This window comes from Rattus norvegicus, chromosome 1, assembly GCF_021556685.1.
Source record: "Rattus norvegicus strain SHRSP/BbbUtx chromosome 1, alternate assembly SHRSP_T2T, whole genome shotgun sequence".
Classification (NCBI taxonomy): domain Eukaryota; kingdom Metazoa; phylum Chordata; class Mammalia; order Rodentia; family Muridae; genus Rattus; species Rattus norvegicus.
In genome coordinates this window covers 18,006,957-18,025,404 of record NC_141534.1, presented here as the reverse complement: position 1 = coordinate 18,025,404, position 18,448 = coordinate 18,006,957, and the positions used below count along the sequence as shown (strand labels likewise).

Genomic DNA, 18,448 nt, shown 5'->3' with positions numbered 1-18,448 from the left:
ATTACAAAGACCCCAAAAAAGCAACACTCTTATAGTAAAGGCATAGAAAAACCCAAATATAGCCTTAATGAAGAAAGGGGTATGGCCCAGAGTACTAGAAAGCTAATGGTCTGGCTTCCAGGAGCTTATTTATATCAACTGCTAACGCTTTTGGATTGTGGGCAAAAGGCTAACAGCCTATTTGCATTTATGCTATAAAGCTGTATGTTCCAGTCGGTGGCAAATTAGAGCAAACTGCAATATAAAAGTGCGGGATTTAGAGAGAATGTATTTCTGGGATCTGTGTCTTGCTGGAAGGTAGTCATGCTGATCTGTACCCTTAAAGAAGACACATGTAGAAAACATACCGGATTCTTATGAGCTTTCTTCAACATTGCTTTATTTGTTTCCTCGAGTAGGTATAGAAGAATTTCAGGCATCCATTCCACTGGTAAAGAAACAAATATTCCAATGTGTTATATAAATCCCCGAGTAAATATGAGGGAGACGTCAGAATCCCTTGCTTGCTCTAAGATTCTGCCTTGTTTAATCCCAGAACTCAAGAGGAAGAGGCAAGTAATCTCTGAGATCCAGGCTAGCTTAGTCCATATAGTGATATCCATGCAAGATATCAAGACAACATCAAAATCTTGTTTAGAGAAAAGACAAGACAAATAAAACCACTCCTCTCTAGGTCCAGGAAGTAAGTAGCTTAGAGTAGAGCCCTTGTCCAGCATCTGTGGAGTCCTAGAGTCCTGCTTTTTTTTTTTTTTTTCCTGCTTGGGAATAGTGTGTATTTTATTTCTTTTTTTTTTCTCCATCTTTATTAACTTGGGTATTTCTTATTTACATTTCAATTGTTATTCCCTTTCTCTGTTTCCAGGCAAACATCCCCCTAACCTCTCCCCCTCCCCTTCTCTATGGGTGTTCCCCTTCCAACCCTCCCCCCATTACCGTCTTCCCCCACACACAACAATCCCGTTCACTGGGGGTTCAGTCTTGGCAGGACCAAGGGCTTCCCCTTCCACTGGTGCTCTTACTAGGATATTCATTGCCACCTATGAGGTCAGAGTCCAGGGTCAGTCCATGTATAGTCTTTAGGTAGTGGCTTGGTCCCTGGAAGCTCTGGTTGGTTGGCATTGTTGTACATATGGGATTCCACCTCACACCAGTGAGAATGGCTAAGATCAAAAACTCCAGCGACAGCAGATGCTGGCGAGGATGTGGAGAAAGAGGAACACTCCTCCATTGTTGGTGGGATTGCAGACTGGTACAACCATTCTGGGAATCAGTCTGGAGGTTCCTCAGAAAATTGGACATTGAACTGCCTGAGGACCCAGCTATACCTCTCTTGGGCATATACCCAAAAGATGCTTCAACATATAACAAAGACACGTGCTCCACCATGTTCATAGCGGCCTTATTTAGAGTCCTGCTTTGATCCCTCAGCCAAACATTCTCAAAGCAACAAGAAAGTACAGTGTTCCATCACTGTTGGTTGTGATATATATCATATGTGATAGTGTGTGTGTGTGTGTGTGTGTGTGTGTGTGTGTGTGTGTGCGTGTGTAGTAGCACCAACAAAGGTCAAGAAATCAGAAGACCAGGGTAGGAAAGTCTTCATGGTAGAGAAAGATACCTTTCTTATATCAAAAGGGTCCTGTTTGGACTAGGAGAAAGCTGTGAGTCAAAATGGGTTATTATCTGTAAGTGGATCAATATATTGGATGTAAGTACACTTAATATATAATCTTAAGAGTAAATATTGGATATATATATATATATGGTATTTTGACAGTTAGAAATTGGTTATTGGGAAATTTTGGATGATCAGAACCATTTTAAAGTGTGATTTTTAGAACCAGCAAGTTGCCTCAGCCAGGTAAAGCTCTTGTCACCAAGCCTGATGACCTGAATTTAGTCCCTTTCCAAATTTTTCACACACACATACGCACATATATGCACACACACACACACACACACACACACACACACACACACACACACACATATACACACGTACACACAGGGTAAGAAAAAGATATGGAAAAACATGTGCCTGTGATTTACTTAATCACTGGAGACCAAATGACATTTTAGGATTAAAAACCAATCTCAAATTCTAAAGCATACATTAATAATTTAAACTTTATACTAAATTATCTTGGAACAGCTGTGAGTCAAATAAAATATTTTTTTTTAAATTCTGGTTCTTCCATTCCCATATCAGGGCAGTCTCTAATTTAGTAAATAAACACTTTTGAAAATTGCAGTGCAACCTCTATTAATGTGATTTAAACCCTGTTGTGTGTTCTCCTGAGATATGCCAGATTAATGAATTATCTAAGCCTTGGTGGAAAATGACCTGCTCAAAAGGAAAATAAAATTCATAACTAAAAGGAACCAAAATAGCAAGCACTCTTAATCCTTTGGTTTATAAGTAAGAACGGTGGAAATAGGTCAACCGGTAGGTCCTGCTTAGCATTTTAGATCATATTTCACCCTTACCCTTGAAGGTTGTCACAGACTTTCCTTGACTTCTATTTGTTTTCCTAATAATATTCAAATTAAATCCTTTTGTTGTTGTTGTTGTTGTTGTTGTTTTAATTTTCCTGCTTAGGCTTTGAATGGCATGTTTGGATGACTGGCCCAGTTCTGGCATTCTGAGTTTGTGCCAACAAAAATGTCAAGTGCATTTGCCTTTTAATTACATACAGTGCCTACATTTTAATATTGCAAAGTTTTCCCTGAGGAAGAGACTTTTCTGATCCTGCCATTTGTGGGAGGGGGGAAAAAAATACCGGTGACATTATCAGAGTTGTTTCTTTCCCCAGTGTCTCCTGCTACCCACGTTTATCACTCTGCAAACATTTCGCTTGAAACTCATATTTAGTTGTTTGTAGCCTTCTCCACTCTAAACACTGCGTGTGAGGAGGATACACGCCCAGCATTTTGCTTTAACTTCCCTCTCTTGTTTCCCAGTGATCTTCGGCCAAAGCCACGTTTACTCCGAATAGGCATCGTAACTTTGACGTCTCAACACTATAGTGAGTGTAGAGAAGGTGTAACCCCTTATTACTGACACACACCTTGCCCCATACTCCCTTTAGCGTAAATATATCCCCGTTCACTAGCTCCCCAACAGTACAGAACTCTATTATTTGGCTTCCCCAAAGCATGAAAGCAGGATGGTTATTGTCTCATTTCTTTCGTTACTTGAGGTGAGAAGATCTTTTTTGTCGAGTAGTTCCAACACTCTGCGCTCCCTTTAATGCCAAGTGCACACATACAACACAGCAGTAATGCTAACCAAATAGGAGGCTCCACCATCTACGCCTACCTTCTGCTGACAGATCTTCCCTCCTATGCAGTAACGACGTGGTCACTGATTAGCCTGTGCTGAGTAATCTACCAGTGAAGACTTTTGCCAGGGCTGCAAAGATGGCTCGGTCAGTAAAGTGTTCCCTACACAGACCTGTGGTCAGGGCCCTGGCTCATATATGAGAAGCAATGAGTATCTAAAACGCCATCTCTCGGGTGTCTTAGTCAGTGTTCTGTTGCCGTGAAGAGACACCGTGACCGAGGCAATTCCTGTAAGGAAACTGGAGGCTGGCTTGTAGTTTGGGAGGGTAGTCCATTATCATCGTGGAGCGTAGCATGATGGCATGCATGTTGCTGGAGAAATAGCTGAGAGCTTTGCAGCCAGATCTGAGAGCAACAGGGAGAGAGAGAGAGGCTGAGCCCACCCGTACTAACACAACTCCTTTAGCCACCTCCCAGTCTTTCTAATCCTTTCAGAGTTCTAGTCCCAGGTGGCTCAGCATTAGAAATGCATCAACCTATGGGGATCATTGTTATCCAAGTCCACCACAAGTCAGATTAAAACAATAGAATCCCTGGAGCTTGCTAGCCAGTACCTTCGCCAGAGCGTCACGTTCAGTGTGAGATCACATCTCACAAAACTAAGAGTGAGGGAAACATCCCAAGTCAGGGACAAAACATATGCACACATTCTGTACTGAGAGGTACTGGTTTACTTGGGCACAGATACAGTAAAATCTTATTCATGTGTCATGGGAAAATAAACTACAGAACTTGATTCAAATCCACAATCTGAGGGCTAGGAGTATGGCTTAGTAGTAGAATACTTGCCCACCATGCACAAAATCCTGTGTTTGAACCCCAGTGCTGCAAGGCGAACAAATACCCTCGGTGATCTCAGTTGCTGCTCTAAATTTCCAGAAGATTCTGTGCTCGGAGCATCTCTGTAGAACAGGCCCACTGTGGGAATAAAACCATTTTATGCACATTGCTGAGCTTATAGCCTCTGCGAGCACCCACTGTTCTCGAAAGAGAAAGAGATTAGGAGACAGAGAGAGGAAGGGAAGAGAAGGGGAAAGGGAGAGGGAAGGATGGGGCCCAAATAATGGTCTAGTATTCTCCGTAAGGAAAACTAAAGCCGTGTCACCCGTGAAGCTGTGGTCTTTGGGCCATGGGAGTGTATAGCTTCAGATTTTCACACAAAGCTGGCAGAGATGACCTGAATCCGTTGCTATGTCCTGGCTCATGGTAGAAGTAGGTGTAAATTCTGTTCTGTTAAGAAGAAAGCATGACCAAGTTAGACCTGCAGGAATTCCACAGACTAACTAAAGCAATGGTCTCGCCATCAAAGGTCACCAGGCATTCTTGAAAGTAAGTCACAGCACGCGTCAGTAAACACAGCACCCAAATCCTCCCAGGGCTGCAGTTATTGACTGTGGAGTCAAAATATAAAATTATACATATAAAACACTTAGCGGGAAAAAGTAGACATCATGGATATTAACAAGATGTTGTCATCAGTAACAAGTAAACTGAAACAGTAAATCAGTAAACAAGGAACTATAGTCCAATGGAATAGAATTTATAAGACAAAAAAAATTGTCCAAATTTAAAAGCAACTGAATAGACGTGTCCGTCAGATTTCTATCACTGTGGGAGATACCTGAGAGAACGACATAGACGGAGCGTTTATCTTGGCTCAGTACTTCAAAGGCTCTACCTCATGGTCACTTAGCTCTTTTGCTTTTGGACCTGTGCACAGTGAGGCAGGGCATGATGGACAGGGCAAAGTGGATCACTCATGACAGAAACAGGCTGAAAGTAGCATAGAAGACCAGTCCAGGAATGAGGTAAATCTCTCCAGGTTCCCATCAACCTGGCCCTACCTCCCATTAGTGATGTAGAAAGCCACTAGTTAGGTCAGGGTCTTTAGTCTGGTTTAGGCAGACTATAGCCAGCTGGTCTCCAGTCTTCCAACACATGAGCCTTGGTGTTGGGGAAGGGGGAAGGGGACAACAGAGCATCTCGATAGACCTCACAGCAGAGTTGTAAAAGAGAGATTGCTTTTATCTTAAGATGTCCAGAGGGAAGTCGGTGAAGGTGAACACGCTCAGGGAAAGAAAAACCGGTTCACCAGAACATGTTATCTACACAGCTTCATGCTCAATATAATCCATCTAATCCATGCGATGCCAGCACAAGATGGACTTGTGTCTTTCAGCAAAAGAATAGAAAATTCCTGTAGTTACATGTTTTCATACAGAACAGAGGCAACTTCTAAGCCCACTGCACCCATTCCAAAGCCTTGTACAGAAACAGTGTATCTAACAATATGGAGGACAGAGGACTGACTTGAGATGTTCCCCCCGTCCATCCTACTCAGGAAGTGGACCTGCATTAATCCATGTTTAGATAGGTCATGCACACCCTAAAATTTTTTTTAAGGAAAAAGCAAAAAGTAATGACTTCTGCCTAGAAAACGTTAGTGAATGCTAAGCACCACTAATAAAACATAGACTAACATATTCCACTTCATTAATATTAAAACTATAACTCACTTTTATATCATGAATAAAGTAAGATGAGAAGCCTTAGAGTTCAGGATACTTTACTCCAAGACGTGGCTTCTTGGGATTCAGATACTCTTTAAGTTGGAGTGGGGTTGGAATTGGAGAAGGTATTGTTTGGTTTTGAGAAATGACAGAAATGAACAGGTCCCTTTGGCCTTCTCCCTGAAAACAGGCTCTAAATCTTAGGAAATATTTCCCTGACGTTTTACCCGAAGCAGCAAGGTGTGCGGCCTGTACTTGGTAGGTTTGAGGCGGGGGTGAGGTTGCCTCATAATTAAAGGAAACGAGCTTATGTACAAAGGCCTGGCTAAGTCCACATTTACCAATCCCCCTATTCAGCACCCCCAGTTTTTCTATCTGATGGTGCACACATCATGAAACCCACTACAAAACATTACGTGATCTCTGGCTGGGGAATTTCATTTCCTTATGAAGCCTCCCAGGTCACATCAAACGTATATGAGGGCGGGAGAACTGGTTCAATGGGTGACGGTGCTCCGTGTGCAGCTTCAGAACTGGAGTTTGAATACCCAGCATGCACAAAAAAAGCAGGGAATGTTTGTGTGTGCACGTGACTCCCAGTGCTGAGATCAAGTGCAGAGAAAGGATTGCTTGGGCTTGCTATCTAGCCAGTCTTGTATGTATGTATGTATGTATGTATGTACTTACAGATGTAAATAAGTAGGTGACAACTGTTCATTGGGCATTTCTTAGAAGAAACAGGTATAAATATTCAAATGTCTCTGTCATTTTTATCAAGTGAGTATTAGAGCTTGTTTCAACAGTGTGTTCACAAAACATGGAAAGTCTGATAGTGCCGTCATGACATAATTTACAGACTAATGATGTATAATGATAGCAGGCAGATCAATGAGTAACAAGTCCCATTGCGTAAAGTTGAGTTTGCAATCTTTGTTTCAATCTCAGTGAACTGGATATGGTACTTGAGTGACAGATTGCTACCCCCCAAAGTGTACTGAGGGACACTAGATTGTTTGGTGATAGGGAGATGGTTCTAAATGTATGATATGATGGTTTAGAATATATGATAACATATAGTGTGTTATCAGTAGATGGACGTCAAAGGGTTGAGTGGAGCCTCATTTGGGAAAACCTTATATGTTTGAAGAAGTTGGGTTAGCTATTTAAGTAAAGTCACATTTTAGAAATGTCATCCTGTTGGCTGACTGTAGGCTATGCCTGAGGAAACCAACATATGAAGCAGGAGGCTTTATTTAAAAACAAAGGAACCCAAGATAATTGAGTCTTGAAGGCCAAAGTTGGAAGAGAGAGCTCAAGGGCGATTCATGAGACACCTCAGTGGATAGACCCAGCTGTGATATCTCTCTCTCTCTCTCTCTCTCTCTCTCTCTCTCTCTCTCTCTCTCTCTCTCCTCCCTCCCTCCCTCCCTCCCTCCCTCCCTCCCTCCCTCTCTCTCTCTCTCTCTCTCTCTCTCTCTCTCTCTCTCTCTCTCTCTCTCTCTCTCTCTCTCTCTCTCTCTCCTTCCTGCTTGTGGTTCAGGATGGTGTGAGCAGGACAGCATACCACAGTTCCATTTTACCCATTTCCTACACGTCAGTGTATTGAGGCTTACTGAAAAATTCTTATGTGCAGTCAAATATTTGCTCTTAGAGGAAAACAAAGCAAGATGATGTTTTCTACATTTTTACCTTTAAGTATACTCCTGAAATAGGACGCTAAGGTGGACATGAAAAAATAATTCTATTATTTATTTATAATTTTTACAACATTTTTATGCTGTCATCATAGAGCGAAAACAAATCTGAAAATCTCTGCCTTGCAGGAACTACCTTAAACATCATGAAATTAATCATAAAACATTTTAAATAGTAATACATAGTTTTATTTTATAATTATTTTATATCTTCATGAACTTCGGTTTTTATTCTCTTGAAAATAATGAGTTTTCAAGAAAGTTTCTCTGTTAAATAAGAAACAAACTTTCCAACTTTACACCGAAATGTATGACATGTGGCTGTTTTCTTCCTTCAGCGACAAAACTCAGTGACTGTTTCAAGAGTGAACAAATTTCACCATAAGATCATGAGAGGTGGTAAAGCTCAATGACATCAAAAGATCATTGAGTTAAATAATAAATACTTCAAGATGTCCCTGAGGCTTAGAAGTCCACAGCGGCAGACTATTTAATTAATAGCATGTACTTTACAAACCCCATCATTATCTATTTATATGACAGACTGCTAAAATTTTTTAAAACTATTTTTCAAGTGATGTCAGTTTGCTCATTCACAGATTCTCATTATTATATGATGAACTCAAAAGGCTAACCTGTAGGTCGTATTCATCCCATCTGCTCATAGTTCTGTCACAAGAGTTTCCATTTATAAAACCTCTTCACAGCATTATCTCACTTGACATCCCTGAAAGGTACATTATATATAGTGAGCACTTTAGAAATTACTAACTACGTCTAACTGGCGTGCCACCATCTTGGAAATGTGTTATCATATCCTTAAGACGACTGCAGGTAAATGGACCTTAGGGTCTATACTGGTTTGAATGGTAAGTGTGCCCCACAGTCTTGAACATTTGAATACTTGGTTTCTGTAGGTTAGGGAGATGTGGTCTCTGGGAAAGAGCTTTGCACCATTTCCTGTTCTCTGTCTCTTCTTCGTGCTTGTGGTTCACGGTGATGCGAGCCCTCTGGTTCCGATCCTGCCTCAGATCCGCCTCCTGCTCTCTCTACTCTGCCACCATAAACTCTCACTCTCTAGAGCTGGAAGCCTAACTAAATGTTTTCTATAAATTGTCTTGGCCATGGTGTTCTATTACAATAGCCAAGTAATATAAGACTCCTGGCCTCCCTCATAAATATCTAGCTATGTATGCGACCTTTGAACTGGCCCAAAGACACACAAAGCCACCTCTCCAGGAGTCATTAGTTATATAATGCAAAGTCACTTTCTAGGCTCTCTACTATTTCCCAGAGCCAGAAAATCAATTTCATTATAGTATTACAGTTTTATATTAATGGCTGGGAAATGACTCAGTTCGTACTGTACTCCCTGTACAAGCATGAGGACCCGAGTTTTGGTCCCAAAGTCATCGAAACTACCAACAATCTACGTGACTTCTAACACTTGTTTCACAGTATGAATCTTAAGAGTGTAGCATGTTTCTGTACAATGGTACTGTGCCATGATAATCCAGGACAGAAAAAACAGTGCTGGGGTACTGGGGTTGGAAGACAGCTCTGTTGGTGAAGTGCTCACTGAACAGGCAGGAAGACCAGAGTTCAAATTGCTAACATCCATGGAAAAGACTAGGGGCGTCAGCACATACCCCTAACCTTAGCACCAAAGAACCTGGTCCAGAAGCTCACTGAGAAACCCAGTTTTAAAAATAAGGTCATCGCTTCAGCAAGACACAACACTCCCATGTGCACACATCCATATGAACACACAAATACATACACCCCGAGAGAGAGGTGGGAGGGAAGGACAGGGAGGGAGAGAGACAGAGAGCACATCCATCAAGAACTGATTGTTCAAAGCACTGACAGTTAGTGAGTCAGGTACGTCAGAGTACCAAGGATTATCATCTCTAGCCTGTGAAAGTCAACCATGGTGAAGAAACAGATCAGAGACTTTAACGAACCAACTATGGAAATTATCCGGTAGCTGAATACTTCTCTCTGGAGATTTCTACCTCACTTTTTAAAATTCCTTTGCAAAAGTGTGTGTGTGTTTACGTAAACCAATCAAGTTTGATAATTACAAATAATAAACCTTTTGTCTTTAGATCTTTGCATTCAACCTAGGAATACACTCTGCCCATTTTAGGTATTTATTCTTATACCATGAGTATATTTACACATTCATCAAACCGCTCAAGAAGAAGGAAAAATGCCAGCATAGTTACAGCAAGTTTGGATGAATGGCAAACAATGAGATAGTTGGCCATGTAATATGCTCTTAGCTTACTCCTAATGAAGGAAGTCCCCTATAGGTGTAACTCTGGGAACAGCCATGCCACTGCCCAGAAAACTTCCTACACTCATGAGGAAAACAACAAGGTGTGGACTTGTAGTCTCTGCTTGAGAGTAATAGTTACTAAGCCATTGGGACGTTTTATTCTGTGCAAGTGAAACAAAGATAGTTTGGTGAACTATTTTAACAGATGTAACTAATACTTTTTCCAAAAGCCCATTTTCTGTTTAGGTTTACAGTAAAAAAATGTTGAAATAATATTAGTGGGAGATACGTTCACATTATCATCATCTTCGTTATTTTGCTTTGAAAATTATGTTAACCTCATGCCAGCAACTTTCTGGTGGGAAAAATGGAGCAGACATAAAGATACAAAGAACATGGGTATTAGAGCGAAAGAACTAAAGAAGAGAGGGTTGGAACAGGAATAAATGGATGACTGTCTAAAGAGAATAGATGTGTTGCCCTGGTATATACAGGCTCAGTGCAGACCTTGATTATAACATGTTCTTCAGCCAGGGTCTCTGAACAAGGTACTGTGATTGGCGATTGGAAACGGTTTCCCAGTATGTTTAATCCATAGAACTCCCTGACCTTTGTGGTGCATATTCTCAGCAGTGGGGGCCCCAAGTCTGGCAACTGAGAAGTGCTGTGTTAGGAGATAGAAGATGTATTAGATTCCGTGTCTGCCCTTGAGCGATCCATAATCTATCCTTAATTCTCTAAGCCCTGGGGGTTTTGTATCTGTAAAGTGCAGATAATAATGGTTTCTCTTCCAGTTTCAAGGTAAATGAGGTAAAGGCAAAAATGTCTTCAGAGGCTTTCCAGGGCTTAGGTATTGATTAAAGTTTTCTATTTTAATTGTGGACATGTGTGAGGGCTGAACACGATTTTGAGAAAGAAAAAGAAGTAAGGGCCTATAAAGAATCAAGAAAAAGTAATCTTCTAAAGTCATTTCCCACGTTTATCATCTAGGGAGAAAATGCATAATAGTCCTGGGTATATTTCCTTACTTTTTTTTCCTTCTGCTAAACTGTTTATTTTAATTTCTACAGTGGATTATAAACTAAATCTTACTAGCTTGAAGCTCCCAAACCCTCCTACTCAGGCTCCTGAGTCCTGGAATTAGAGGCAGCAGCATCGGCCACCACACCCAATTAGAAGGTCATTTTTAAAAATGAAGTGAAAAACGGTAGCTTATGTCTGACTCCTCGCAATGTAGTGATTCTAAAAATCTCGTTCTGACTTTTTAAGACATTTGAAGAAAAATACCCTGCCATCCCCTTTAATAACAATTTCCGTGCTTTCCTTCTTATTTCTTATGTTAAAACAGAACAGCGAAATAAAAACTGAAAATAAAGATTTTTACCTTAATTTGGCCCTAAGTTTCTCATGCTTTAGATCAGCTCATTTCTGCACGTAGGTTTTCAGGTTATTGCTAGTCAAGCTCGTTCTCCTTCGGCTGTTTCTGCCTGGAGGCGATCTCCCTGTGCATGACGAGACTTCCAGTCACCTGTTTCTCTGGTTCTTTTAGCAGCAGCAACAGAAGAACCGGAAGTGATCCCAGACCCGGCGAAGCAGACAGACAGGGTGGTGAAAATCGCGGGCATCAGTGCTGGCGTCTTAGTGTTCATTCTTCTCCTCCTGGTTGTCATAGTGATTGTGAAAAAGAGGTAAGGCTTGATAATGTCCTGTACCACACACTTACATATGCTGCTGATTTTCACGCTTTCCCTCCACACTCTTTGACAAGATGTAGTACGTATGCCTGGACCTCAGTTCCTTGTTTGGAATTTTTAAGTAAAGTCTTATTTATCTAATCTGTAGTTTGTTCAAGGACATAAGCATATACTTTGGCTAACATTTGTTTAATAAAACTGTAAAATTCTTGAATTTCAGAGATACGTGGGAAATCCGTCTTATTTTAAGTGCTGTTATTATTAAGCATAATGAAATTGATGGCTATACAGTTATGGTGCTCAGGCCAAAGTCAGAATTATTTTCATTTTTAATTAATTTTTTAAACTATGGGTTGCATATGAGACGCACGTTTATTTCTCCAGTGGAGAACTTTGTTTAATGACACTGTACATTAAATATTCACGGACTAAATTTTTCTTTTTTAAAAAGAAGAGTGAATGCTTAAATTGAACCTTTATCTATCTTTTTATACTGTATCAGCTGATGTCGCCACCTCCTGGAATTCTATAAAGATATTACTTTTGTCTTCTGGGAATGAAAACATACTCCTTCTCAAAAGCATTTTAGACATACACATTATATACGTTGAGCTACTTGACCATTCTGTAAGTCATCAGAATCTGTAAGCCATTGTCTTCAAAACTAGGGTGGCATTTCAGTCATTCCAACCATGAATTTTAGATAATGCTATAATTTGGAAGCACTTTAGAAAAAAAAGAAGCCAATCTTTACATGTAGACTGCATCCTAAGAGCTCTGTGTTGTAGGTGGTTCTGCTTCTCTAATTGTACTGATTGCATAATAAATAATGTCGCTTATATTACGAGAACTTCACAGTGTGCAATTATTACAGCTTTCTATTTAAAATAAAACGTTAGCATTATGGATAAGACGCATATGTTAACCACAGTTCCACGAGCATCGGTTTTAATATATTGCCTCTTTGCAATTGTCCCCGGAGATATATATGTTGGAGAAGACACATCTGCATTAGAAACATTAGGTACGCACCACAGTCTTTTATGTTCACTTAGCTACATATGTGCTTCTTTCCCAGGTGCTTTCTCTTTGCTGTTGTCTACTACTTCCGGGATTGGTCACAGGTCCTAGGCCAGCCAAGATTTGAGCATTCTAGAAACACTAGGTTTCCAATAAAGATCTGTAAAAATCGTAGAGCAGAACCTTCAGACCTCACATCTCTGCTTAGTTTAGAATTGTACTTCGGAGGATGAAAACGCCAAATGGCTTAGAGAGCTAACCTATTACTGCTTTGTCATTAAGAGGAATGATGCTTCCGATGGGATGCATGAGAATGACTTCTGACTGTGTCTTCCTAGGAGTGGAATTAAACCTATTCTTTATATGAAAATTTGCTCCTTTTTGACCGATCTGTGCTAGGAATGGCAAGTGAAAACTAAGGTCCTTCCAGTTGCAAACCAGTCACTAAAGCAAGGATGGGGGAAGGAGGTAACAGTCCCCGACAGCTCTCTCAAATCGCACACCTTCCCTGATGCTTCTTCCGGTCTACATTGCTGAAGATTAGATCCACAAGCCTTCATTGAGTGGTTCACATTTAAGTTTTCTTAATCGTTTTACTGGAGAGAAAGTCTCCTGAGCTTTCAACTCCCTCAGCAGCACCTATGTGACTGGGGAAGACCATTACCTTTTAGACTAGATGAGGTGTTGGCTGCCTTCTGGAGTAAATCATGTCTGGATTACTTTAACTCCTTACTCACTGCAGCACCTCTGTAAAGGCTCACAGGTAATGTGCCACGAGCGTGTGCGCGCTCACACCCTGTGTGAGTTAAGCAAGAGTAATTTATTACACTTCCACAAAAGTACACAGCAGAGGTTAGCTTAAAGTTCTGTGTTATTCTGTAGTTCCCTTTGACTATAGAAATTCACGATAACAATAATGGAAACCTCTAATTTCTCACCATCTTCATTTTCACAAGAAATTGTAAAGTCGCTTTAGACGACCCCTCCCTAGGAATAATACATGTAGGGATATTTGCCTCATTGAAAATAGTTCCGTGTCTTTGGGTTGCAAAAGTATAGCTTAGAGTTCAACCAAATGAAACTTTATAGCTGAGATTATATAGAAATTAAGTTCTTGGGCTACGAAAGGGATATTGCACATTTCAGAACACAATGCCATTTCTTTCAGTTTAATCACTGTTGAATTATTTCCAAATATATGCCATGTCTTTCATTGATTGTGTATATTTTAAATGCACAGCATGAATACATTACAACTTTCAGCATCTACTTGAAATCATGTTTCAGTACAGTAAATGTTTGTGTGTACCACGGTCACATGCATCTACTGTGGGAATACCTTCATGTATATGTAACATACGGTACCTGTATTCACATAATGTGTATATATTGTGTACCATTACAATACGCCCAACGTGTAAAAAATATAGGTGTTTCTTTGCACACATTAGCATCATAATTGTATGTTTTATATTTAAGGTAAACTGCTATATTTAGTATACACATTCTATACACAGCTGCCCCATCTGTCATGACATCTAGATGGCAATGGACGACAGTACGCTTTAACTGCATGTTGAGAAACACATAATTCATTTAACTTTTTAGTTCTCTGGCAATATAAGAAATGTTAGCATGTTACAGTTTTGTTTTATTTTTTTTATTTTCCAAATTCTGTATGACAAATTTTATTTTTTTGCTGCATATCTGTCTGTTTAATCGCATGGCAAAAGAACGTTAACAACGCATGGGCAACGTACAATGCAGAGCCTAAGAAGCCAGATTTCGTTTTGTTTCGTTTTCTTTTTAACGCACATTTTTTTCTGCTCTCTTGGATGTGATGGAGTCATGCTTCTCATTCACCATTGCTTCTCTTTCCCACTGTCTGTGATCTGCTTCCCAGGAGGAGCTACTATTCTTACTCCTACTACCTGTAAGTAGAAAATGGGTCACTACGACTTTACATGTGTCCAAAATGGGTCACTATGACTTTACATGTGTCCAAAATGCAATCTCCCTTTTCAAAAAGCCCACAGAGACAGTGTTTTGAGTTTGGTGGTCTTTCAAAAATTCTATTTTTCTGGACGCTCAGACTATAGAATGTTATCTCTTTTGATAATCTTTTTTAAAAGGGATATTGTGCTTCTGTATGTTCAGCTACTATTAATTTTTAACTACAGTTTTTCCATGAGTAGCTTTCTCCTACAGCTAAGAACATCATTTATTTACTTATGTCAAGTCTGTACCCTCTTAGCAATATATTTATACATCTGGTAACAAATGTGGTTTGAACTTCCTACTCTAGAATATGAATATATACTATGTAATACTGTATAACACTTGAAAAAATGAGCCCAGTGAGATATTTGTGCTACATTCAGACTGCCCTTGAAGGATTTACCCAGATCAGGCCTGCACGTGTGTAATATCATTTTCCACATCTTCCCAGTTACTCAAAGGGTCATAACTTACAACTATACTTGTTGACCATTAAAACCATTCATATGGTCTTATCAAAATAAACTAATAAAGGAGTAATGTAGTAGAGCAGAGACATTAAAAGCCTTTGGTAGAATGGGTGTTGGCAGATGAGCTTGTTTACTACAATTTAAATAGATACTTTATAAAACAAGCTAAAAACAAAAACCATGAACTAAGGAATCATGATATCGTCACTCTTATACCCTGCAATTTCAAACCCACCCATGACTAAAGTAAGTATAGTGAGCCATTTAGATCAGCATGGAGGACACTGGCCATTCAACTTCCTGAGTCATCTTCTGCTGATTTCGTTAGATTCCGAGATAATTAGCCATTCAGTCCAAGAGAATAGCACTGTGCAAGGCCCAAGGATAGAAATTCAGTGGGTTCGAGGCATACAGCCCGCCGTGCCTGTATCACTAGGTAAGGCTTCATCCAACTTCACAGCAAAATTTTATGAGTCAATCACTTCAACGTGGCTCTGCCAACATTTTAAATATTACAAACATTTGGCTTCCTACAGTCTGCTAAAACAAGCAGGTGTAAAATAACACTGCTCTTAGCTTATTGTGATGAATCGTAATCCACTTGTTAAATCATGTTTTTGATGAAGCCATGGCAATTAACTGTACCATTTCGCACAATGATGGAGTACTTTCCCCCTTTACGGCCCACCCATACATCCACCTGCAGAAGTTGACGCTGTTGGCTGCCTTGATAATGAAAGTCATTTGCACAGCTGTCAAATTCAAGTACCCGCAAAATGAATTGCCTAACTGTCCTGAAGTGTGCGTCACATGTGCTCATTGCTCAGGGGAAGACAAAGCATGAGACACATTAGAATCGATATAGATTCAGTTACATGTCAATGTATCTATACTAGAATGGGACTCCCTTATTTTTTCTTTTTGGTGCAGAGTTAACATTGCTCTTCTTGACATCATAGCAGATTATACTGTTGTTGTGATTGACACATAGAGCTAAAAAGGTACCAGTGTACTTTATGTGACAGGGATAGACACGTTCAAAGGCTACTTAAACACTCCTAGGGACACTAATCTCAATCTGATCTCTTTCATACAGGTAGGAATATAATGTAAATGGAATGGAAAAAACTATGATATTTGGGGGTTGGAGATTTAGCTCAGTGGTAGAGCGCTTGCCTAGGAAGCTCAAGGCCCTGGGTTCAGTCCCCAGCTCCGAAAAAAAGAACCAAAAAAAAAAAAAAAAAAAAAAACTATGATATTTGATCACATTTTCATTATGTTATACCAACTGTTTTTTAGTGAAAACACTTACTTAGCACTGGTGTTAACTCATTCCGTTTGTTTCACAATACCCTGAGTGAAAGCCTATCTCCAAGGATTGTGGTGAGAATGGGGGTGTAAGTGACCATCTGGCTGTGCCTGCCTGACTTTGCAGCTCCTCACAAAGGTCATATCCCAACATAGTTGGCTTATCTCTAAGATGATGAATCTGAAACATTCTTGCTCGAACACTTTCCTGTTTTAGTTCTCGAAAAATACTTTTTTAAAAAATTTTACCCAATCATAAAATACATATATTCATTCATAAGCCCTGTAAGTTTAAAATTGTCATTTCCATTAGCTGTATTGTGCCCGTTTTTAAGCATTATTTTGAATCCGTATTTCAAGTTAGATTGTTTCATTCAAATCAATTCTCACGCTTTTAAAGAAATAAACCAACCTTACCCAAGAAACAAAGATTTGCAAAAAGATTGCAATTTGCATTTTTTTTTTGAGCTTAAAGTCTTGCCATGAATTCAGGTAGGCCTTGAATGTTCCTGACTAAGCTGGCTGCTTCTGAGTCCTGGGATTAGAGTTGAGCACCACCACATGGGGTAGAACTTATCTGTCAAGCATTTCTCTGCTGCTTCAAGATATATCAATGATAGCATATCTATGCTGGATTCGTGTTCTTTTCCAATGCTTAGCAAACGGTGTTTAACCGTTACAGTAGGCTTCCTAATGTGGCAATAAACACAGTGTAAACAGCTCGGTATTGTGTAATAGCGGAAGCTATGGAATGAGGTCATTCTTCATTGCTTATTAGATAAGCAACCTTGGGCAAGTTATTTAACTCCCCTAAGCTTCAATGAACTCATCTATAAGATGGGAATCCTTAAGCAGTGTTCAGTGGATTGATCCGAGAATTAATTGAGTTAACCAATGGAAAGTGCCAAGTACAGAGCAGGCACAATCTATCTCTTCGCAAGTATTTACTGAGTGTCTGCTTTGTGCTCTAAGTATTCTGTCTCTGATGGCTAAGTTGTATAGGTGATCTTTCCGTTTACTGAGCACACACTGAGGAAATGACTGAAAAATACTGTCGCGATACTGGACAAGTGTTGTCTCAGAAGACGAACATGTTACTACAAACCTCCCTGAATTAGATTGTGCTCGGGTCAGCCATAGCAAGCCTTCCCAAAGAAGTGTACTTGGCGTCACAGAGAATAAACACTAGCCAAGTATTAGACACTAAAGCATGTTGCAGGCTTAAGGAAAAAAATCTGTTGTGATGATGAGCTAGCAGGAAGTTTGGAATGTGGATGTCTGTTGTCTGCATATGGTCTGGTGGTGTTTAGGGTCAAACATTGTCTTTAGAAAATGAAATTATTGAATAGTACTAGCATTTCTATTTTTCTCATGTCCATTTAATTATAGGAGGGGCATTATTGCTCCCAGTATCAAATAAATAAGTTGTTCAGATTTTCGAAAAATCAGAGCAGGGGCCAGAGAGATGGCCCAGCAGTTAAAGAACACATTCTGCTCTTGCAGAAGACTTGAGTTTAGTTCACAACACCCGTGTCAGGCAGCTTACAATTTCACCCATAACTCCAGGTCTATGGGCATCAAATGCCTCTGGCCTTCACAGGCACCTATGCTCAGATGTGTGCTCAGTATGTACACACATACACATACACGTACACACATACACACACACACACTCTCTCACTCTCTCTCTCTCTCTCTCTCTCTCACACACACACACACACTAATAAAAACATCTAAAAATGGTAACAAAAACTAATATACACCTTCTGAAACACTGCTGTTATTTCTAGAAATTCAAATCATTTGTATCAGGTGCCAGGAGTCCTTAGGACAAGTTGCCCTCAAACTGTTCCTCGTTTCCTCAAACTGTTCTTGCCTCCCTTCATGATGTCTCATGTCTCTGTCTAGATCTTTATATTTCTATAGACATTTCTCTTGGCCTGGAAAGAAGAATTAGTAGCACTTTCAGTGTGTGCAGCCAATGTTGTCAACGAGGGGTGGTATGAATGGTCGTGACTGTGTAGTGATAGTTCTAGGGGTGCTGGTGGTAGATAATATCCTACGTCCTTGTTTTTAATATTACTAGTGCTTGCTATTCCTTCTGTGTGAATGATGGGTGTCCATCAGCAAA

At 40.0% G+C, this 18,448-nt stretch overlaps 1 protein-coding gene across 23 annotated transcripts in view; it reads left to right on the top strand.

The window, feature by feature from the left end:
- The window catches only part of Ptprk (protein tyrosine phosphatase, receptor type, K), a 499,334-nt gene that overhangs the window by 445,363 nt on the left and 35,523 nt on the right, over nt 1-18,448 (top strand). For 8 of the 23 annotated variants that reach the window (XM_087567096.1, XM_087567083.1, XM_087567034.1 and 5 more), the window contains exons 14-15: nt 11,377-11,515; nt 14,445-14,474. In XM_087567096.1, coding sequence (XP_087423222.1) covers nt 11,377-11,515; nt 14,445-14,474 — 169 coding nt within the window. 23 annotated transcript variants of the gene reach the window in all.